The 25408-nt window shown below is 34.7% G+C and overlaps 1 protein-coding gene across 6 annotated transcripts in view; it reads right to left on the reverse strand.

The window, feature by feature from the left end:
* BRAF (B-Raf proto-oncogene, serine/threonine kinase) overlaps positions 1-25408 on the reverse strand; it is a 142311-nt gene that overhangs the window by 33240 nt on the left and 83663 nt on the right. For 4 of the 6 annotated variants that reach the window (XR_015552411.1, XM_087431761.1, XM_087431760.1 and 1 more), the window contains 8 exons: positions 24519-24667; positions 23463-23582; positions 18627-18786; positions 10737-10773; positions 6942-7078; positions 5859-5976; positions 3662-3746; positions 2627-2803 (listed from right to left, as the gene is read on the reverse strand). Coding sequence is in view for 5 of the 6 variants with exons in the window: in XM_087431761.1 (XP_087287887.1) it covers positions 2627-2803; positions 3662-3746; positions 5859-5976; positions 6942-7078; positions 10737-10773; positions 18627-18786; positions 23463-23582; positions 24519-24667 (983 nt within the window). In the remaining variant the exon portion in view is untranslated. Of the gene's footprint in view, positions 1-2626; positions 2804-3661; positions 3747-5858; positions 5977-6941; positions 7079-9244; positions 9365-10736; positions 10774-18626; positions 18787-23462; positions 23583-24518; positions 24668-25408 lie in introns of all 6 variants that reach the window. The other 2 variants (XM_087431762.1, XM_087431767.1) reach the window with 1 other exon arrangement.

Genomic DNA, 25408 nt, shown 5'->3' on the forward strand with positions numbered 1-25408 from the left:
TTAACTTTAAGCTGGTAATAAAAAAATACTCTGCTAGAAAGCTTAAAATTTGTAATTAATACTTTTTCAGCTATTAAAATCTAGGATGAACTAATGGGATGATCTACATTCATAGCCAGGTATACTCACTATATAGTGAGAGTTACTTAAAAATGTAAGCAAAGTATTTAGGAGTAGAGAAATAGACTGTAAAGGTTTACACTTATAGATCCCAAAGTGTCAAAGCAACAGTAAAATATTGCCTCTTCACTGACTATCTCCCAGACTATAGAACTACTGCAATTTGATAGTTTTCCTTTCTACTGTCACTTCTTGTCTTAATCAATATTGGCACTTCAATGCCCCATCAGTGTTTCTAAAAACAATTTTTATACTATTTTTAACTATTCTTTGCTGCTTCTTTATAGCAAAAGGCTTTTCCCCTCTGTTATTCTTTTATTACTTGTTTGACTATTTTTCCTTTCCTTGACATTTCTCGGTTTTGATATGAGAAGGATTTGGTTTCTCTCTCTTCTGGAAGGTAAACCTATCAATACTATGCAGTTGTGTGTAACTATTCTTTCATTTTTTCATTTAACAGATATGTATTGAGTACCTATCATAGGCCAGGACCTGTTCTCGACATTAGGGATAAAACAATGAACAAAACAAAGCCTTTGCTCTCATACAGCTTGTATTTTAGTGGGGGTGACAGACAATAAACAAATATGTCATATGGAGTTCGGTGTTTAAAAAAAAATAAAAAAAACCCACAAAGGATAGGGGTATAGAGAGTGATAGGGTGGGGTAGGAACATGTTCATTACATAAACTGATCAGAGATGGCTTCTTTTAAAAGGCGACATTTTAAAAAAATTATTTTATTGAGGTCATATTGGTTTATAACATTGTGTAACTGCAGGTGTACATTATTATATATAAGTTCTGTATAGACTGCACTGTGTCACCCTCAACAGTCTCGTTTTTATCCATCACCATATATATGTGCCTCTTTACCACTTTTGCCCCACCCCTACCCCATTCCCCTCTGGTAACCACTAATCTGTTCTTTTTATCTATGTATTTGTTTCTCTTCCACATATGAGTGAAATCATACGGTGTTTGTCTTTCTCTGTCTGGCTTATTTCATAAAAGGTGACATTTGAACAGAGACGTAAGAGAGAAGCTCTACCGATATTTGAAGCATGAGTATCCCAAAAGAAAAATAACAAGTACAAAGGCCCTGAGGAGGCAGCAGGCTTGGCCTACTGAAGAAAGAGCAGACACCAGTGGGGTGGGAGTAGAATAAGCTTTGTTTCTCTCTCAATGTTTACTATTTTTGCCATGGTTTACTTTTCACAAGATTTTAATATAACCTTTCAGATTTGAACAGATTTGGATTCTAACTTATATGAAAGGCTGAGAATGTTTCAAGTCTAGTGGCTAAGTGGAAATGTTACTGAATAAGGTAATAACTTGCTGCAATAAGCATTTTGGTTGAACACAGGCTTGTAAACAATCTAAATTATAGATATATTTCTTAGTTTTGAGACAGAGAGGGTAGGACAGTGGGAAGGTTTAAGAACCAGATATGGTTTTGAGTCTTGGTTCTACACTTACTTGCTATAAGTGATTTTGAGTCGGAGTTCTAGGTGTTAGTACATATGTACCGTTTTATTCTAATTTTATAATGTATAAGTAGCATAGTGATTATGGGGAAAGAATAATGGATGAGAGTCAGAAATTCTGAGTTACACATGTATGCTGCCACTTGTTAAATGTGTGGCCTTAAGCCATTTAAAAACCTGTTTCCTTATCTGTAAAAAGAAAATAATATCTACTCCATAACATTATAAAGATTAAATGACATAATGACCTATGCATGTGAAAGCCATTTGTATACTATAAAATGTTAAACTAAGATACACACATATTTTTGAACTACGCAGAGCTTTCAAACTTACATTTTACTCAAAATTTTTTGTCTAAATGCTTTCAAAATTAATTAATTTTACCTTTCGATTTACCCTATTCATTTGTACTTAAGAGTTGCATGCAAAATTTATCCTTCCTAGTCAGTTCCCTATTTTGGCCTATAACAAATTTTATAAAGTAACTTTTTATCTTTTAAATTATATAGCAAAATTCAATGGATATGAACAACTCAATTTGAAATCCTCAAGTAGGATCAGAATGCATATTTTCATTTTACTTTACCTTCATTTCACTTTATTTGATTGCAGATGACCATTTTCCAACAGAAAATATGGGCACATGGAGAAAATAATTTGAAAGGATAACTAATTATCATTTTATATACTTCAATAACTGTTAACGAATTTTCAGTGGTGGGTTTTTTGGGCTTATTTTTGTTTTCTGAACTTTTATTGCTTAGCTAAATCATTACATGCTAAACATAAGTTTGCAGTCACATATTTATTACCAAATACTTGATATATGTTTGAAAACTGTACTAGATAGAGACTATTTTATTTTTTAATTCATATTGCTAGCCATTAGTCACAAGTATCCATGTTGCTGGACAGTAATTTAAAAAGTAATCCAAAAGAATATTAGCTAAAACTTTTAAAACACCCTCAGTGGTCTTCAAAAGTAACTTACAAGAGATTTAACAGAACAGAACTTACTCCATGCCCTGTGCAGTCTGCCGAGCAATATCTATAAGCTTGATCATCTCGAATTTGGTCTCAATGATGTGGAGATGGTGATATAAGCTGGAGCCCTCACACCACTGGGTAACAATAGCCAGCTGTGGCTTTGTTGAATAGCCCATGAAGAGTAGGATATTCACATGTCGAGTTTTCCTGTAAAAAGAAATGTGACAGTAAATGGTAAATATTGATAAACTTTAGCAAATCTTAAAAAAGGGGGCCAAAGCAACCTACTTATCAGTAAAATGTTGTTACAAAAAAGCTATTTTTTACAAGGGCAACAAAAAGATAACTTTAGAAGAGACTTTAGGAAGTGTCTAGTCTGACATCCTACCCTTTTCAGAAATATCATTTTTAATATATCTCACAGATAGGCAACTAGAGGTTGCTTAAATACCTTCAATTATGAGAACTTCATCACTGAGACTGTAGCCTACGCTTTTAGTATTAGAAAGCTTTTTTGGGTTTAGAAAAAATCAGTTTCCTACATCTTCCACCACTGGCTTGCTTCCCCATTCCGCTCTCTGGAATAAAACAGAGTAAGTTTGTACCCTCTTGAACGTAACACCCTTCTATGGACCTAAATATCCTCAGTTCTGTTGACTATTTTTCCCCTAAGGTATAGTTCTAGAATCCTCTCCATAAGTCATCTTTGCCTGGACATACTCTAGTTTTGTTAATGTTCCTCAAGTTCCAGAGCTTGATGTAATCTCTAGATGTGTTCTGATAAGATTAGAATTTTGAGAGTATTATTTTCATAAGCAGAAGTATTATTTCTCATGAGCAGAATACTATATTTCCATTAATTCACTCTAGGATTAATTCTTCTATCAGCTGTACCATATAATACTGCATACCACTTAAAAGAATATGATTAAAGACAAAATATACTCAGACAAACTCTGTTTTGCCTATTTTGAGTAAATCTGTAAAGCTAACAGTGGCTACCACTGGAAAAGAGGAACTGATGAAGATAACTTCTCTGGAAAACAGTAATTCACACAAGCTCACCTGAGTACTCCTACTTCATTTTTGAAGGCCTGTAACTGCTGAGGTGTGGGCGCTGTCACATTCAACATTTTCACTGCCACATCACCTAAAAGGTAATTGTCATTCCAAATGTCATTCCAATTTTTCAACTTAAAAATATAAAAAACTCTTTGGTATTTTCACTAATTACCACAGTCTTAAATCCATTATTAAATTGTAAATAAATTATACCTTAACTTCCTAAACTGCATTAATTTTCCAAGGATAAAAACTAAACTACCAATGATACTCCTGTATTAGTGTTTCAAAATACTAATCTAAAAAAATAGCCAACCTTGTTTTTCCCCTGGAAATTCAGTTTAACAAATTAAGTACCCATGGTATTTTCCTGGTTACTTAATATTTACTAACTGAATGCTAAAACTACAGATGACAGGTCCAACAGACCTTGGTTGAAACAGAAAACTGCAATACTTCTTTATCAGAGTAGGTAACGTTTTTTTAAAATCCATGGATCACTTGTTGCTTTTGCTTAGGAAAATTATTACAATTTAAAGAAGAACTTTATGTGAAACAGGAAGAACTTTCACACATTGCCAGTGGGTGTGTAAATTGGTACAACCACTTGAAACACAGTTGGCAGTACGTATCTACTAAAATTGAACATATGCATACCCAGTGGCTCCACAATTCTTTCCTACGTATATACCCAGCACAAATGAACACATATGTTCACCAAACGACATGTACTAAGAATATTCATAGCAGCAGCATTCGTAATAGCCCCAAACTGGAAACTATTCAAATGCTCATCAAATAGTAGACAGAAAAAGAAATCATGTTTTAGTCATGCAATGAATACTATATAGAGAATGAATGACCTACAACTAAACACATCAATATAGATGAATCTTATAAACAATGTTGAGGGAAAGAGGCCAGACACAAAAGAGTACATATTGCATGATTTCTGTTAAAGTCAGGATAGTAGTTATCCTTAGGGGAAGCGGTAATCTTCTGTTTATTGAACAGAGATGTGTTCACTTTGTGACATTTTAGCTACTTGTACTCTTATGTGCATTTTTTTGCACGTATATTATACTCTAACATAATTAAATTAACACTGATTTCTCCTGATTATCAAAGTAATATGGTGCTCATAGTAAAAAATTAAACATTTTGAAAGCATAAAGAAAAAAATAAAAATCTCCCATAATCATGTCACTCAGAAATGACCATTGTTAATATACTGATGTATATTCTACTAGGCTTTTATATGTATGCAGTATATTTATAAATACATATGAAAAGATAACCTAAAAAGATATATACTAAAATACTGATGATTATTTTAAAAATTATTTTATATATATTTCTATGTAGCACCATCACATGGGATATCATATATGCTGCTTTGTAAAATTTAATATACCACCAGCACCTCTCCATATCAATAAATATAGATCTATCATATGATTTTAATTTCTATATAACCATCTATGGAGGTTATCAATTTATTTATCCAATACTCTATTAATGGGCACTTAAAGTTTATTTCCATTTTTCATTAACATTAAATCTCTAATGAATATACTTGTACACTCATCTGTTTGTTCCTGTCCAATTACTCTTATTATAAAGTTCTACAAATGGAATTGTTGGCTCAATATACATATTGCCAAATTGCCCTCCAGAAAATTTGTAGCAATTTATTATCCCACCAGCATTACAATTATAATTCTAAATATGATCAATTAAAAAAAAATCTTTGCCCATTTGAAAGGCAAATAATGATTTCTATTTTTTGAATTTGCAATTCTTTGATAACTAGTGAGGCAAACATTTTGTATAGGTTTACTGCCATTTCTTCCTTTGGTAAGTACACATTTAATATGTTTGTGACTTATAACACAAATAAAATTATCAGCAGAAAGACTTCTAAAAGGAAAAAAAAAAACATCTTGAGGACTAGCTCACCTGGAGGATCACCATCTTTAAAAATTATTAGTTTAATATCATGATAGGAATCCTGGTTACTGTGAATCCAGTTTTTATTTCCAATAATTTTTGTTAGAAACCTTTGGAGGACTCTTGCATCTGATCAAAAAAGCTTAATGATGCAAACAGTGAATACTCCCTTTGATATTTTTTAAGTAAAAGTTGTTAAACATATGCTATTATTACGACATGAGACAAGGTCATCATATTACATACATACCATGCCACTTTCCCTTGTATACTGTCCCAAATGACCCAGATCCAATCCTTTGTCCCACTGTGATCTGCCCATCAGGAATCTCCCAATCGTCACTTGAATCCCGTCTACCAAGTGTTTTCTTGATAAAAACAGTGCAAAAGTCAAGCCAAAGCAAACAAAAAGGAAAACCTTATGTTTCACACTATGTACATTACCCTATGCCTAAAAAGAACATAAGTTAGAAAGAGAATAAGATCTTTAAAAAAAAAAAAACAAACAAACCCATATACTAGAGGAATAATAGTTAAGATGTATGATTCTTACAAACACAGAACTTAAATTTAAGACCTAAGTCAGTATCAGGACGAAAACATTTTATTAAAAAATAAAAGTTATTTATTAGGTATGAGCAGAAATGTATATTACTAAAACCAATGAAACAAAACAGCTTTTTATCATTTGGAATACTACTAGGGACAAGATAAGCACTATACATTTGTGACTAGTTTTGGGTCCAAAGGCCAAAATTTAAGTTAACATATTATGGTAACTGCTGATAATTTACTTACTACTCTCTTCCAGTCAGTGCTAAATTTCCTCATATACCTTTATCTGATCCAGCCTCTCAAAAAAAATTATCAACATATATAATTACTTTGGTAGGGTAAAGGATCCATTTATCTAACTATTGCTAAAATTAAATTATTACTTTTTAATATAGATTTATTTTGCAGCATAAAGTTAATTTTTCAAATAGGGAAGAATGTCATTTGGTAGATATTTGAATTTCAGACCAGCACTTTAGAACATATATGCCTAATCATGCTTTCTAAAATACTAGCTTACTCTCTTTTTCCTTATTTTAGAAACAAAACACTATTCTTACTCTTCCAAAACTGCCTTTTACTCAATTATATTAGAGTTGAGAGCAAAAATCAGTATTGTGAGACTATGCTTTAAGCAAAAAACTATCAATTCTTAAATTTGATTATGGGAATTCTGTGTCACATATGGACAAACCAATATATCTAAAAGGTGACATTACATTTGGCTATGACTTCTAAAAAGAAAGAACTTAGAGGAAAAGATATCATATACTCTCACCATTCGATTCCTATCTTCTGAGGATGAAGATGATTTCCTTTCCCGCTGAGGTCCTGGAGATTTCTGTAATGCCTTCACATTAGTGAGTGAGCCAGGTAATGAGGCAGGTGGTGTGGCAGACAAACCTGTGGTTGATCCTAAGTTAGTGAAAGGAAAAATGTATCTGTTAAAGAAGGATCGAGTATGTTAATTTATTGGGGGCAGAGGGTGAAGGTAGATTTAGACATTTAAAAAATGCAGTGCATGTTCAAACATATAACTTCTGGAAAGGACAGGCCAAAAGTGGGCCTCATTTGGTATCAGTACCATAATTTCTTTCCATTTTCTGGCCAATTTAAAGACCTTTAAAACATCTGGTTACAGATATTTTGCTTATTGGTGCAGAATCTAAAAGAAAAACAATCTCTCTAAAATAAAAAGATAAATATGTACTAAGAAACACTCCCAAGTTTGTCTCTTGGATAAAAAAAAAATCAAAAGCAAAATTAACTTAAAAGCTTACGTAATAAGTAGACTTTTACTTATTTTATGTTACCTCAACAGCCAATCAATATAAAAAAAGATGGAAACCCCCAAATGGAAACATACTCTAATAGTGGCTTTAATATTGAAAATATCTGGCCCTTTCATATTAGCCGCTTAAATTTTTAAAAATCCTACACTACATACTACACTATTTGAGAGTGAGAGATATTGGTGAGTTTCATTGGGTCCTGGAGGCATTTTCTATTAAACAAAGATTATTTGTTACCTGCATACCAAAGTTAATGTAAACAAAGCCAAGCAGGTTTCCTGAGAGCAAAGTAAGTTCTATTGCCTCTCAGCCAAGTTACTACAAACAGAAGTATTCTATAAGCCAAGTGAGTCCAAGGAGTACACTCTTTGAAAGTAGACTCACTTGGCAAGGTTGCATACCTTTCTGATGGGTACTTTTCCAAATGCTGACTGAGCAAAAATCCTAAGTTCACGTAAGGTAGGGCCTGGTTCAGAAGGGTTCAGGGCAATGACTCTCAGTGGGGCCTGAGTTCAGCTGAGTAGGACTGAGATGTCAAGTAATATTTGCATATACAAAACAAAAAGACTTCACTAGAATTTTTTTTTTAAAAATGATTACTATTCTCAGGAGGGAAAAAAGATGCTTTCAAAGAAAAAGGTTACCAATGACAACACTTAAATGTTAAATCTGTGTAGAAATTTTATCATTACTATATCACATACGTCAACATGTGAAATTTCTATGATCTTGTATGCAATTTTCTAAAAGAAAATGGTATCTGAAATGTCTATTAACTAGAGCATAATCCATTTTCTACCTTCCAATGATAACTTTCAACATCATAAAGACCTAACTGCTTGCCCACACTTCGCAGTTCTGATCTACTCAGTACTGTACGGTATTACTTACTTTAATTATGCTACTCAGTACTGTATGATTTCCAGCCCATTCTACGGATTTCCTGAAACGCTGGGCTGGGAGAGCAAAAACCTTATACACCATCACTACATTCAGAATAAGTAACAGACACTAACTAGCAAGAGCCAGTAAATATAATTCTTCAAAAATATTTATAGCAAGATACCTGTCTCAATTTTGACGTAAATTTTTAAAAATAAGTTTCAACTAATTAAAGTATGGCAAGATGAAATGGGAGAGTAAAATTATACTGTTTTTTCCCTCATATTAGGTCATAAATATATGAAAATATAAACCCTCAAATTCCCTGAGGTGTCCTAAAATACCAAAATATATTACAAATCTTTTTTAAAACTCTCTAAATGATTACATGTCCTACATTAAAAAAAAAAACACTGCTGATATTACAGAAAAATAAAGCTAAAGGTCTAGCAAAATCTCCTAATAGGGACTTCCATTTCCATTTTTATTTTCTTAAAAACCATGAAAATTGATAACAAACATTAGTAGTCATCAAGCTTATCACTTAAACGGACTAAAATAAAAAGAATTCAGCTTGAAAGACCCCCCCCCATTACTTATTGCCACTCCCTGAGTATAAGAAGTTATCAAGACCAAAAAAGTAAGTAATATAACAAAAAATAAGATGGAAATCTCAGCTTACAATTTCCTTGCTTTTAAAAATTTATGACAGACAGCATACAGAAAGCTTGTGGTAGGGAGTATGTGTGAGAAGCACATTCAGAGCATTCCAGCCAGGCCAAGCAGAAATTTAGTACTGAAAACTCTCACACTTACAAACACACGCTGTGAGGGTGAGGCACAAACAGTATCTGTAGTTTATATTTAGTTTGCTTTGGGTGAAAACAAGAAAGAAGAGCCCAACTACCTCTGAACACTGGGGCAGGCTCAAAATCAAACACTATTTCACTGGGGACAGAATGTAGGAGGGGACTGGGAGTCCGGGATTGGTATTTCCGAAGACAGCGCATCAGCTGGTTCAAAGGGGCTGTTAGAAGAGAAACAGAGGGGCAGGCAAACACAGGAAGACAGACACACAGAAGAAATGAAAGAAGTCATGGGGAATAAATACGATGAATTGAAGCCTGCTTCACAAGATAATTCTGGATGTTTAAAAAATCTGCTTATTTTCATAAAATCCCAATGATTTTTTAAAAGTGACTCATAAAAAGGAAAGAAATGCCACTTCATTTTAGGTAGTTAAGCAGGCAGTTTTTAGGACTAAGTTAACTCTGTGATGCTAACATGATGGCAACATTTAAATGCTGGATGTATTGTGTAAAATTATCAAAAGCCACAGCTATTAAGACATATGAAGTCATGTTGGCAGCAACATTAATTGGTGGGTTCATGGAATAACAAACAGGAAAAAAAAAACTTCTTTAACTGTGTGCTATAGTAAACACTAATTCCAGAGCATACAGTGCGGCGTTATTATTTTGGTAGCTTCACAGGTATACAGAAACATAACAAAAGATGGTTTATACAATCTTAGAGTCTAGGCTTAGATATTTTGAATATAAAGCAGGTCACAGTGAAAAGACCAACTCTAAGAAAGATAAGCAGGTATTGCAGGTCTTCCTTATTAGACAGAAGACAGCTGGACCACCTGGAAGAAAACTTCAAGATAGTTTCAAATACCATCTCTTAGAAAACATCATATGGGGATAAATTCTTATTTAAAAAAGTATTTTCTTAAGCAATGTTTTCTTATGCCCTCAATTTTCAATGGGTGGTAGAGTGAATATCAGATGAAAATTCCATAAAAAAATCTCAATTCATTTTCTCATTTGTTTATTTTATTTACTAGACTTATAAGAGGGCAACTGGGCTTTTCTATTATGGGTCCTTTCTATAAAAAGTACATTCCAAGCCCTTTTAGAAGGCTGCTGGGAAGTGGTTTAACAATGTGGGAAAAGTTGTGACATGCAATTCAAGGGATTCTCCCCAAGAACGATTTAGGAAAGTTAAGTTTTAACTGATTCTAAGCTCAACCTTCAAGTATTAGTGAGGGCTTCCAAAGGAAATTTAGCATCTCCAGCTTTAGAGATAGTCAGGAATTAATAAAGTGAGTAAAATAATTAAGGATCCCTCCTTGATAACATTGTAAAATTGTAGATAGTACATTTAAGACTCCCCCTTTTATGTCATCTCCTTTCCTCTACTCGTATTATAAATTAGTTAAAATTTTATTAGAGATAAATGATAAACACTAAAGAAAAACAAAAAAATTTTGGGTTTTCTCTACACATTTTTCTCTGTGTCTGTGTTTTATGAAAGAAGCAAATATAAAGGAGACAAGAGGCAAAGCAATTGCATTTTTCCTTGAGTTTTTTTTTTTAATTCAAATTACTACTTACCTCCATCACTACGAAACCCTTGGTCTCTAATCAAGTCCTACAAATAAACAGTAATGTATATTTATTCAAAGCATATGGTAAGAAAGTTATAACAACATTGAATTTTCCACTAAGCATTAACAGAAAAGTTAATTCAAAATAATTACCTGTCTTAAAACTACTTCACAAAACAGAAAGAATATGAAATTAGCTAGTGAACATGATAAAATCCAAATTTTGAAACACCTGGCAACCTAACCCTATGTTGAAGGGATTATCAGTCCTGATCAAATACTGAAATCCATTTCAGGCCATTCAAAACCAATGGCTGCATCAACTCTTAAAAAAAAATTCTACTGGAACATATTAAGAGCCATAAAATGTTCAAACCCTTTGATCCTGTAATTCCACTTCTGGGAATTTTTCTTAAGGAAACAAGTCAGAAGATAAAAATGATATGCACAAAGATGTTTAGTGCAGTATTATCCTTCATACTAAAAAATCAAATAATTTTTTCCCCAGGGCCGGCCCGGTGGCGCAAGCGGTTAAGTGCGCGTGCTTCACTGCGGCGGCCCCGGGTTCGCCGGTTCGGATCCCAGGCGCGCACCGACGCACCGCTTGGCAAGCCATGCTGTGGCGGCGTCCCATATAAAATGGAGGAAGATGGGCATGGATGTTAGCCCACGGCCAGTCTTCCTCAGCAAAAAGGAGGAGGATTGGCAGATGTTAGCTCAGGGTCAATCATTCCTCACACACACACACACAAATAAATAAATAAAATATTTTTTTCCCTATTATAGGTATACTGACATATTGGTTAAGTAAATTATGGTGTATCAATTTAATAAGTATTATGCAGCTAATAAAATAATTAAGAAGCTTGAATCATGAAACATACAATATTAAAAAAAGAATACAATATTAAATGTACACTGATTACAATCATAAAAAATGGATGTGTAAGGACACACTAAAAGGGAAAAACATCATAATGGCTCAAACAAGGATTTTGTTAAAATATGTCTATTATTAAAACATAGCTTTTTACAACAGACAGTGTTGGGGGGGGAGGGGAGTCTACTGGCAATGTAATGCAATTTGGACCTTATAGGCAGAACTTAGGTTAGTTTGTTTACCCAGTATAACTTAAATATGAGGGATTGCATGGCCCCAAATGTCTCTAAATAGGCTCAGAGGCTCTTTGCAAATAGGCAGCTTTTTGTTCATAGGCTAAAACAAAGAATAAATTTTTTACAGATGTAGTAAATTCTTTACAGATTATTTCTATCATATTAAATGTATTATACAAAGCCTTCGACATTTTCCACAGGATAATCAACTGCAAACAAGGTACTGGGTGTTAGGGGTTGTGTGGCTGCCAATAAATATAAAATCCTGGTGGTCTCACTAACTTTCTGTGTTCTTGAGAGCTTATAATTTAAGTGGAAGATGCACACACACAGAAATTAAATGATATAAGAATAATAGTTTAAGAAAACAATTAAAAAGATGCCAAAGTTGTTTAGTTAATTGCCAAATAAATGATATGGGTAAAAAGATTCTAAGTGCTACAGAAGTTCAAAGGATAAATAAATAACTGTAGGACTCGGTCATTGGTGAAGCATTTGAAGAGATGGGCTATGAGGTAGGGTTTGAGAGATAGATAGGAGAGCAGAAAAGAAAAGCATAGGGCCTTCTAGACAGAAAGAACCATAAGACAAAGATGGAAATGCCATAACCCTTTCCTCTTTGCTGCACCAGCCCTGTCAGGCCCCACAACCATGGATTAGCCAAACTCTGCTCTCTCCAGTCTTACAATTTACCACTAGTACCACTATAAACTTATATTTTCCAATCTCAAATATGGTCTTTTTCTTTTTTTTTTTGGTGAGGATGATTAGCCCTGAGCTAACATCTGTCGCCAATCCTCTTTTTGCTGAGGAAGATTGGCCCTGAGCTAACATCGGTGCCCATCTTCCTCTATTTTATGTGGGACACCTGCCACAGCATGGCTTGATAAGCAGTGCGTAGGTCCATACCCAGGATCCAAACCTGCGAACCCCAAAGTTCATGGGCGCCAAAGCAGAGCGCGTGAACTTAACCACTACGCCACTGGGCAGGCCCTCAAATATGTTCTTAAAGCTTCTTGACAATCTTTTCTACTTATTCCAACTTAAATAGGATCTTCTAGTATTCCAATAACGGCTACTTCAAACTTTTTCCCAATCTTTCGTAGTTTCTTTTTTTACTTCTACCTTTCCCTTTAGCAGGATAGAGAAAACAGAAGCCATCAAAGAACTTTCTGTCTACAGAAATATATCTATATATATTTCTACAAATCTACAAATATTTGCACAGTAATATTAGCTACAATTTCTGAATTCTTATTATTTACCAGGCATAATAAGCATTCTCAAACCCTATAAGAGGTAGACACTATTAACCTCAAGGTTACGTCATTTGCCCAAGGTCATACTGCCTATAGAGCAGCAGAGCTAGCTTTGTCCATCCTTAATTCCTCACAGCCTCTGAGGAATATCATTTGGAAGTTCAAGGAACTTGACTACATCAATTATTCCATCTCTTGTTACTTTCAACCTCTCTTTTCACTGGCTCCTTTCCCTCAAGTTACAAAAATGCTGAAGTCTCTCACGTTAAAAACAACTGTCCCTCAACCCTCCTTCAACCTATGGCCCTTTTATCATTCCGTTACAGCCAAGCTTCTCAAAATGGACACTCCCACATCTTCATCTGCCTTTCTCTCCTCCACTAGCCCTCTAAAACGGCTCTCAATGAAGTCAAAATGACATTTTAATTGCCCAATTCAATGGTCATCTTCAGTCCTTATCTTATTTTAGTCTCAACAGCAACTGATTTCAACTACTTCAGCATTCCTGAAATCCCTTTTCTCCCTTTGGCTTCTGCAACACTACTTTCTCTTACTTATCTGAAGCTACACATAAGAAGAGGAGCCCTGGGCTGGCCCTGTGGCTTAGCGGTTAAGTGCGTGCGCTCCGATGCTGGCGGCTGGGGTTCTGATCCCAGGTGCGCACCGAAGCACTGCTTCTCCGGCCATGCTGAGGCCGCGTCCCACATACAGCAACTAGAAGGATGTGCAACTATGACATACAACTATCTACTGGGGCTTTGGGGGAAAAATAAATAAATAAATAAAATTATTAAAAAAAAAAAAAAAAAGAAGAGGAGCCCTAAAGAAGACAGAGAATGACAGTCTCTGTCTGTACCTCAAATATTCACTGGGGTTGCATTTTCTATCCTCTTTTCAATTTACATTTACTCTTTGAGTAATATCATTTACATCCATGGTTTTAACTGACACAAATATGCTAATTATTCCTAAAATCTGTATCTCCACGCGAGTTCCTTATATTCAACTGCTCCTGGACTTCTAAACCAGTAAAGTCCCACAGACATCTTAAAGTCAATATGTTCAAAATAGAAGTTACCATTTTTGTTTCTAAAAAACCCGTTCTTCCTTTGGTATTTCCTAGCTTACTGAATACTATCTGTTCACCCAAGCCAGAAATCTGGGCATTATCCTCTACCTCTCATCTTTTTCACCTTTCTCCTCTACCACTATACAGAACAGTGGTTAAGCATAAGAAAGGCTGGTTTTACCCCATTTCAATATTTATCAGCTGTGTTATCTTGCGTAAGTTTCTTAACCTCTCTAATTCTAATTTTCTTAATAGTAAAATAAGGATAATAATAGTACTTTAACCCATGAGTGTTTATGAGGATAGAATAAGGAAATTTATGTAAAGCACTTAGTATAGTACCTGGTACATAGTAAGCATTCATAAATATTAGCCATTTTCCACATCATTGCTAACAACTGTGCCCAACAAATCTCTCACTAATTCAAAGAATTTTTCTAAAATATAGAGCTGATCACTTTCTCTCTCACTCAAAGTTTTACAGAGTCCCTACTACGAGCTACTAGAGACCTTAGAGTAATACACCATGACTTTCAGTGTGCATTCTACCTACCTAGTTTCATCTTCTACCATTCCCCACCCTTCTTCTGAACCTTAAACTCTTATATCAACTGTTAATTACATCCCCTGTAAAAATACTTCCATACCTTTGGACATACTATTTCCTTAACAAATGCTCTTCCTTCCTAAAACCTTCACCTGGTGTACTTCACTGCTACTCATTCATCTTTCACAATCTGGTTTAAACGTTGTCTCCTCTCTGCTAGATATTCCTAGATCCAACCAAGTAGAGTTTATCGCCCCCTTCTATGAACTATCACTATATATTTTGTGATTATTTATTTATATGTCTAATTCATCCATTAGAATGTGACCTCCTTGAAGGCAGAGACATGTACTAACTCATCCTTAATTCCCAATTCTCACACAGTGCCTATCCCAGAGTCAACTTTAAAGCTTGTTCACTGGAATAAGAAATGATAAGTAGTGACTGATATTGAATGAAATGATTGAAATTGAAAATGCTCAAGAGTTTATATTTTATCTTATAATCAATGGGAAGTCAATGAAAATTCTGGAACAAGGGAACAGATGATGAGAGAGATGTAAAAAAATTATTCTGACAGTAGCATAAAGAATGGAAATGGACTGGGCCCGGACTGGGGCCAGGCTGGTGGCATAAGCTCGCGTGCTCCACTTCGGCAGCCCAGGGTTCGCGGGTTTGGATCCAGGCGCGGACATATGCACCACTTATCAAGCCACGTTGTGGCAGACGTCCCACATATAAAATAGAGGGAGATGGACACAGATGTTAGCTCAGGGCCAATCTTCCTCAGGAAAAAGAGGATTGGCAACGGAGGTTAGCTCAAGGTTAATCTTCCTCACACACACACAAAAAAGAATGGAAATGGACAGAGAGAAATCAATGGCAGGAAATACATTTAGGAGATTAATGTAATAAGTAGTTCAAGTGGGCCGGCCCTGTGGCTTAGTGGTTAAGTGCGCGCGCTCCGCTACTGGCAGCCCGGGTTCGGATCCTGGGCGCGCACCGACACACCGCTTGTCCAGCCATGCTGAGGCCGCGTCCCACATACAGCAACTGGAGGGACGTGCAACTATGACATACAACTATCTACTGGGGCTTTGGGGGAAAAAAAAGGGGAGGATTGACAATAGATGTCAGCTCAGAGCCAGTCTTCCTCAGCAAAAAGAGGAGGATTAGCATGAATGTTAGCTCAGGGCTGATCTTCCTCACAAATAAATAAATAAATAAATAAATAAATAAATAGTAGTTCAAGTGAAGAAATATGGGCTCAAATGATGGTAGTGATAAGAACAAATTTTAGATACCACGTAAGTGATATCTTATGACTATTTGGTTATACAGGAGGATGAAAAGGCAAGATATAAAGATGACACTTCAAATGTTCAAGCCTAAGAGAAAAGGAGAACAGTGGTAACAATAAAAGATAAAGGGAAATAGTTCAAAGGACGTTAGTTTTATTTATTTTATTTTTTCCCCCCAAAGCCCCAGTGGATAGTTGTATGTCGTAGCTGCACATCCTTCTAGTTGCTGTATGCGGGACTCGGCCTCAGGATGAACGGAGAAGTGGTGCCTCGATGCGCACCCGGGATCCGAACCCGGGCCACCAGCATCGCAGCGCGCGCACTTAACCACCAAGCCACAGGGCCGGCCCAGGACGTTAGTTTTAAAAGTAAAGATAAAGGTTACAATTTTGAACACACTGAGAATAGAGCTAACCTAGAAATAAGATCTGATTCCTTATTTCACAATCTCCTTATACCCATATTTCTCTCTCCTATTTCTTTCTTCCTTTGTATTCAGGTCTAGCTAGATAGAAGAAGACCTTATTAGTTGAGGAAAACTGATATTACGAAAAGGCCACTTAAAATGAATCCGATAGGGGGCCAGCCCCGTGGCGTAGTGGTTAAGTGCACGCACTCCGCTGCTGGTGGCCTGGGTTCGGATCCCGGGCGCGCACCAACGCACCACTTGTCAGGCCACGCTGTGGTGACGTCCCATATAAAAAGTGGAGGAAGATGGGCATGGATGTTAGCCCAGGGTCAGTCTTTCTCAGCAAAAAGAGGAGGACTGGCATGGATGTTAACTCAGGGCTGATCTTCCTCACACAAAAAAATATAAATAAATAAAATGGATTAAAAAAAATGAATCAAATAAAAATAGAGAGAAAAGTTCATCTGCTGTATCTTTATTTCTCAATGGCTTTATATGATCTGAGTAGTTCTCCAAAGTTACTTTTCACTGTCTTCATAAAATCTTTTTTTTGCCAGATTTGCAATCAATTTGCATTACGTTTTGACTAAAACGTTGGATATTGATGTAAAGGGGTTGGAATGCAAGCTGGTATTAAATGGGGAGGGATGTCTGAGTGAGGACTAATATTAGTCTGTTAATTAGCGAATATTTTCCTGTTAGGACAATTTTTGCTTCTCTACTCAACCTTGTAACTATGAGACTTACATAAGGAAAGCCTGTATAATGAGAACAACCCCTGTCCCCTAACACTCACTAACTCCAGTAACCTTGTTTACATGGGGAAACAGTTTCAACTTCTTTTTTAAATATAATTACTTTCCAAGGCAAACAAACTCGGTGGATTTTCTCAGTTTTGTTACTTATTACAAAGAGAGATTAAGGATAATCTACACTCTTTATTCTAAAGCAAAAGTACAGGGAGAAGTGACACCTAATTCTAAGATCAGGATTCCCAGTCCACTACAGATCAGAGAGCAAGGGCACTTTATTCTCTTCTGTAACTCAGTTATCCAGATGACTCAGTTAAATGAATCAGTTCTTCTGGATTGATCCTGGTGTGTCTCATCTTTTTTTTCCTCATCTCTTCCTTCTCTCTATATCAGTCTATATCAGGGACTGGCAAAGTAAAGTGGGCTGGCCACCTGTTTTTGTAAATAAAGTTTTATCAGAACACAGTCACATTCATTTGTTTATAATGTATTATCTATGGTTGCTTTCACACTACAATGGCAGAGTTCAATAGTTGTTATTAGAGATCATATGACCCACAAGCCTAAAATATTTACTATTTGGCCCTTTAAGAAGAAGTTTGTTAACCCCTGGTCTATATTATGGGAAATTTCCTCTGCTTTATTTTCTAACCCTTTTACTGAAACAAATATTTTTTGATGACCTATTATGTGTTTATTCTAAGACAAGTGCCAAGGGAACTGTATTAGAAATGGTTTCTGCTGTCCAGAAGTTAAGAAGTGACAGTAATGTACATCATTAAGTTACAGTGTGCAAGATAAACTGGAAAAGAAAAAAAAGTCAAGAGTGACCAGCCAGAAGGTAGCTAAAATAACTGGAGGTAAAATTACAATATATGATGATGAGACCAGAGAAGATGCAATTTAAAAAATGAATGATTAAAAGTGAATGACAAACTTTACATAAAAAGAAGAAAATGCCAAAATTCAAGATGTGTATAGAGATGGAATACTCAAGAAAGTAAAGAAGGTAAATGGTAGCTTTACATGTCAAGTACATAAACTAATGATTAGTCCTTAAGGGTTATTTAACTCAAAGTTGTACTTTTATAAATTTGGGTAAAGATTTCAAATTGATCTAAATAGGAAATCTGCAATTGTATTCTTATTTTTTCTTTACCATAAAATGGCCAAGTGGATTATCTGTTAAATAAATGAAGGTAAGACTTTTACAGAGTTGGTGCCATAAGGAAAAAAATCAAGTTAATCAGTTGGCACCAGTTAAGTATTTAATCTCACAGAAGATGACAAGGCTTTTCTGATCTGTAATTCCTGAAAAGTCTACCATTTACAATAACTGTGATAAATGAAAGACGGCATTTATTTCTGATATATATTATAATTTAGCAGAAAAACAAAGACATACATTTGAATTTTTTTAGTTCTAAAAATGCTGGATACTTACATCAATATTGACAGGTTCTATTGTGTTTATATGTACGTTTGGAGCTGATGAGGACCGGTCTCGTTGTCCAAACTGATTTCGGTGATCTTCATCTGCTGGTCGGAAAGGCTGTGGAATTGGAATGGATTTTGAAGGAGACGGACTGGTGAGATTTTGGGGCCTGGAAAAATCAATCATTGGAAGATAAGATCAGAGCAACTTTATAGAGATAATAACATAAAAAAATGAATGATATAAAGATTTCCTTGTTTTTATAATCTCATATAAAATCTTTAACATAAAGCATTAAAATCCCAGCTAATGGTTTTTAAAAGTATTAGTTTAAAAAACTAATATATGCCTACAACTAAGACTGACAAAGCTGCTTTGCTCAAGCAGACTCTCCAAGGACTATCAATAATAATAACATTGATTCTTACACAGAAAAATCCAGGGAAATCTACAAATGGCTAGATATTACCTGTGGTTAATCTACTGAAGAAACTCTTGTCCTTTAAAGTTACACAAAAATGCTCTAAACAGAGACTGACTGAATAAAATCTGCCATTTGTTTTTACCTTTGCCATTTCTTGACAGCTGAAGTTACTAAAATGAAATTTTATGGTAGTATTAGGAAATTATAAATATTTTGAGAATACAGAAGAGTATTTCAGGACCTGAAAGATGCACCCTCTTGCTTTACACAAAAGTTGAATTAAATTCCTGAACAATACAAAAGATCATTTTCAAAATCAAAAGATGATCCTTCTAGCATCAATCTCTCATATTTTTAAATTTTTATCATGCCCAACAACTGATACGAGAGACACAGAAGAATCATATATCAAGCATTAAAAGAAATATTTTTTTAAATTATTGTTTGATGAAACCATCAAAATAGGTGACAACCTATTTTGGTACTGTAGATAAATAACAAAGTCTATGATCTCTCACTGCCTGCAAAGTGAACCTGGCACTCACAGAGCACCAAAGTTTTGAGAACAGACTGTAAACACCTGTGAGGAATCTATGCCCCTCAGAAAGGATATCCAAGGGAGCTGGGAAGTAAGCACTTGATGAGGTATGGCTGTCTCAGTGAGCTCCATCAGGACCAATGAAGGACTCAGTGCTAACAGCCTTTCTTCAGAGACTGGTTATCATTCCACCCATCTTACGCAAACTCTGTAACTAATCAGCATTATATAGTGGTTATAAGACACAACCAGAAAGACAATGTTGAGGGAATAAAAAGACATTTTGTGAGAGGAGAGGGTTTAGAGACGAATGGAAAGAAAATATAGTAGAAAAGGAATACATAAAAGTTTGAAGAGCCAAAGAAGCCAAATAGTGACAAAAAGCTCCTGAATAAAGCATGTTAATAGAATCTGAACCACACCAGTTTATAGCTCTACTTCTTTAAAGCACACTTATTAAAGGAAGGGAAAGAAATTTTGACTTTATTTATTCAGATTAACTAAATGAATACACTTAGAATTGAAGTAAAAATAAAAAAATATTATGTACTTTAAAAAATTGGTATCAGCCCAATAAGAATTATAGGTAAGACTAATGGAACTGGCGTTTAAAAAAATTAGCATGTTCCACTAGCCCTTTTTATTCTGATTATTGAGAAATTTTTAGTTTGTGACAGCTATCTTTATTTTTGCTTTAGATAGCCAATACATGGCCTTTGCTAAGGGATTTTGGGAGCAGGTAAAAGAATGTAAAAATGACAATACTAGCTTTTAAAAAAATTTTGGAAAGTGCACTGACTTTTAACTATTTATAGGCTGATTTAAAGTCTCAAGGAAATAGCATACTTTAAGTTAGGACTTAAAAGCAGAAAAAGCCTGAATTAACTACAACTGTATAAGAGTCTAATTAATATAATTGATCTGGTATAGGCATAAGTGACAGCAAGTCATCCTCGAAACTTACTGAATTAAGACTACAACAGCAACATGTTGTGCATAACAAATCAGAAATATGTATGCAAAGGACATTGGTACAGAAGTAGGAAAAACAAAACCCTGGGTAAATTTGACAAATTTTATTATCATACCTAAAGAAAAGAACGGATATATTAGAAAATGAGGATATCTGCCTATTATACAAAATCAGAAAGACTATATTTGGCATTTGGTATCTAATACCACCCCGACTGCACACTGGTCCACAAAGTCAATTTATCTAGCCTTGAGGGCAAGCATATTATAATTTTGGAGAATACTTCAAGTTATTATATCCCAATGTCATTAAACATCTGAACCATGTCCTAATTCCAAAAACAATCCTTGGATTATAATTTGGTTTCTCATAATTATCTTTCAAAAGTGGAGTGGGTACTGATCCATCCAACAGGTATATTTCTCACTGAAATAAATTACCTGGCACTCTGATTTAGTCTTTTCTGATTTTGGTTACTGGAAATCAGTATATTCCTAGCTCTCATCATTTCTGGGAACTGACAAAATTGAGTTTCCATACTGGGAAGTCTTTACCTGGACCAAGGTAATTTAGGCCCTGTGAAGTATGCTGGCAGTCAGCAAACTGGTTTTCTCCTGATACCTCTACCTATCTTGCCGCAAACCTCTTTAAAGTGGTACAAACTAAAAATAAAAACAATTTTACCTCTAACACTCTTCAGCAAATTACCACTTAGTTTAGATCTCATTTTAATCTAGAATATTAAAAGTTTTGAAGCAAAATGTCTTCTGTTCAGTGACATGCAAATTTCAAAATGCTGACTTTTCATAAACTTATACATTCTATAGCATTTTTAAAAAGTAGAAAAGGAGGTACCTCTAACTTTCTATTCAAAACTGGGCAATGCATTACTTCTCCAACATGTCTTGGTTACATCCATTATTATACGTGTTTCATGACCATTATAATTGTTATCAGGACTATTAACAAAATGCAAAGGAATACTGATATAGAACAGGATTGGCTTCTGTCTTTTCACAGGCACCCATATACACTTGTGACATAAAAGCATCAGGAAAACAAAAGTTTCAACATCTTTCTTATCATTTGCTCAAGACAGAATGTACTTCAGTTTAGTTATGAACAAAATACTCATGGCATAGGTAAATCGTTTCTTAAGATAGCATTCCTTCACTGGAAGGCAAACAATCTAGATCATTACCATTATAAATCTTCTAAGAGGGCAAGCTAATTTCATTATGGTGTTCTGTAACTCTGCTCACAGAACTGGGACCTGCCATTAGAAAGGCATCATGGTCTACAGAATCTGTCAGAAGTAAATGTCATAGCCAAAGGATTAATTAAAAATCAAAACAAACAGTAATAACACTTTGATTTGATCATCTAAGAAATACACAGGTGCATACAACTAATGATAGAGACAACAGGTATAAAATGACTCCACCAGAGTGGATAACTGTTGCATCCTGACAAAAGAACATAGTGGTTTCATTTTCTGGTGTTCCAAAGTAGATAAATACATCCACTCCTTGATACAAAAGTCTTTTGCTAAATTTTCTAGGCTATGAGACCTCTAGAAAGGTTGCCTTTGTAAAAACTACAGGTCTACTGGAAGTGTCCACTTATTTATCTCTCTAGGTAGATGAAATAGTGTTACACTGTAAAGAGTGGAAGGAAGTAGGGTTAAAACTCACAATAAATATTTCTGATCTTAACTAATATCTCCAGAATATTCTAGAACAGAATGCTGTGTGAGTACTTTTTTTTTTAACCATATGCTTCCAGATATAGTATAATTTACGCTGCCTCAAATTCAGTAGGGAAAGAGTAAGCAGACCTGTGTAAGAAATGCTCCAAAGCAAACTAATATCTACTAAACTCATCATTTCTTTTTTTCTTATTACGAAGTTTGAATATATGATGCCTTTGTATCATCTTTGAAGTCAGTTCTCTCTTTTATCCTCCACAACTATACTACTAGTATTTTTTTTCTTCTACACTTTATGAATATCCATCCCTTCTCCATGCTGCTACCACTCCAGTTAAAGTCTTCATTGACTCTCACTGTCTTCACTACCAACAGCTCCCTAGTTGGCCTTCTTCACCCTAGACATTTCTCCGTCAATCTATCTGCATATCACTGCTAAGTGATTCTTTCTTTAAAACCATTTTCATCAGGTTAGTCCACCACTCAAAAACCTTTAATTATTTTTTCCCTCTTGTGTCAAGTCTAAATTCCAGCCTGAATTCAACGACTCTCCATAATCTGGCTTATACATACTTCTCGACTTAAATTAGCCTCTCTTCACTATCTTCCAAACCTACCATCTCCATTCCCTTTATTTATGGTTCCCCCCAATCTCCGTCATCATCATGCTTTTATTCCCTAAGCTCATTCAGATTCTAGAATTCTTTAAGGTCCAGTTCAAATTCCACTTTTAAATTAAATTTTGACTACTCTCACTGTTCTCCTTTCTCCTGTAAACATGATAATATTTATGCCCTCTTCATACAGTTTAAAATACTATGTCATAAAATCATAGATTATAATTATATACTATTTTTAAATTGTTTGCCATTGTATGTTAATGCTATATTTCTAAATGGAAGTCATATACATCTATATGTGATATTACCTACTAAAGTGATGAGCATAAGGCAGGAACTCTAAATTATCTGTTGCTTGATTTTTTTCAAGACTGGTCCTGAAACAGTCTATGTGAGCTTTAATCTCATATATCTGTTCCAGATGCATGTAAATATATGACTGGTGTGATAAAATAAGTTATCTGAAAAGAAGTCCTTAATTTAACAATTCAAATGCTGGAAAGGTTTATAATTAACCAACAGATCCAAGAGCAACCAGCTCAAATAGCATGTCACTGAACAGCAGCAGGAGTCAAATCATACCCAATAGAATCGGAGGGGGGTGCAGATGGGGATGATCCAGACGTAAGGGCAGTCTCTGCTAAGGAGGCCTCCTCCTGTGATACTGGGTGGTGTTCAAAGAACTTGGAGACAAACAGCAAACTGTGAGGCAAAAACAAAAACAAAACAAAACAAACCTAACTTGTGCAAAACCCAGAAGCTTCATAACACCAGAATACATCATAGAGTTAATAGAAATATCTGAGGTCAAATTCCATTTTCAGAAACTGTTAAATTCAATTAATTGTATTTTTGTCTAAAGGCTTATTCAAAATAATTATATTGTACTTTCAAAGCCAAGCTCAGAATCTAAAACTAAGAGTTCTATACAGCAAATTTCTACATATTAGAGGGGAAAAATCATGCTTTATGGTTAAGGAATTAAGAGAAAATGTATATACTGCTAAGTCAGATTACATCATTACAATATACTTTATAGTACAGAGTTGAAGTCTATTTGCTCAAGTGATCAAGAAAAGTAATAAGACCTTAAAAGCAGCAGCAACAACAATACAAAAAAAGATTAAAGTAGACTTAGTCTATTCTATTGGCATAAGGCAAATAGAAATTTTAGAAAGAGACACACTGGGTAAAAAGATTTTATGTCTTACTTTTAAATATTAAACTGGGAGGGTGAGAGATTGAAGGAAGGAGGTGGGAAGAGAGAGACAGAGAAAACATAATTTACAAAATAGCTGACAGAATCAGACCACCTGATCTGTGGTCCAAAAATATAATGGTTAACTTAATTGAAACAACACCTGCTCTCCTTCCAAAAACTATCTAAAAGTGATTTCTATGGGCAAGGGATAGGTATTAATTAAATGAGAATATAAAACATAACTGAAATGTATAGCTGAACCAGAATGACAATGAGAAGTACCGGCCATACTACTTTTTACTCTCTAGCTATACTTTTTTAAATTCTAACAACTCCACTGGAAAGAAAATTCCCACAGTCTCTAAGACATACTAGTTTCACATTAAGAAAAAAGTTAAAACAGTAGATAGAAAAGAGATTTTCTTTTGATTACTTACTCAAGTTGGTCATAATTAACACACATCAGTGGAACCTCTGTACTACAACGCTGGTGAAATTTATAACCACATGTTTGACAGCGGAAACCCTGGAAAAGCAGCTTTCGACAAAAGTCACAAAATGCTAAGGTGAAAAAAGTTTTCCGAACCTGCAAAGTAAAATATCATAGAGGATTTCAAAAGCTTGCAAGAATCTTTTTAGAAATCAACTTATTTACTCTCTTGTTCAAAATAACAAATCTTTAATATGTTTATATCATGAGAACTGCCTTACACACTAAGATACAAAAATGAAAACCAGTGGGTTCAAGATAATAGGTGGACTATACGTATTTATCTCCCACCTCATATCCAATTAAAAAACTCAGAAGTCAAGAAGATAGGAAATGAATCAAGACTAGAAATTAATTTCAAAGTTAACTACATAAAAGTAAAGTAGAGATGACAAGCAGGACAGAATAGAGGTGAAAGAAAGGGAAAGGGTACAATTTAATAACTATACAAAGAAAGGAATTAAGAGATGCTAACTGGGGTTGACAGAACAAGAAACAAACGCATATTATTTAAAGTTATAAAGGTATCCAAAAAAACCCAAAAAACACATTGGAGGAGGTGGAAAGGTTGTAATGCTACAAATGAGCTAATTCCCTATGGAATCAGTAATCAGTAAATGATGTCTGAAGTTGGTAAAGCAAGAAATTGTGGTTTAAAGTTACTATTTAGAAATATGAAAATAATCACCAAAAACGCTTAAAACAGAAACCATTAAAAGTTAAGAATAACTTCCTCTGGAGAATGGCATTAGAAGCTAGCAAGGGATGGGGTAAGATTATTTTTCATTATAAGCCCCTCTGCACTATTTTTAAAACTATATACATTTGATTAAAATG

The sequence above is a fragment of the Ceratotherium simum genome, chromosome 1 (genome assembly GCF_057802395.1).
Source record: "Ceratotherium simum simum isolate JZ-2026a chromosome 1, ASM5780239v1, whole genome shotgun sequence".
NCBI lineage: Eukaryota > Metazoa > Chordata > Mammalia > Perissodactyla > Rhinocerotidae > Ceratotherium > Ceratotherium simum.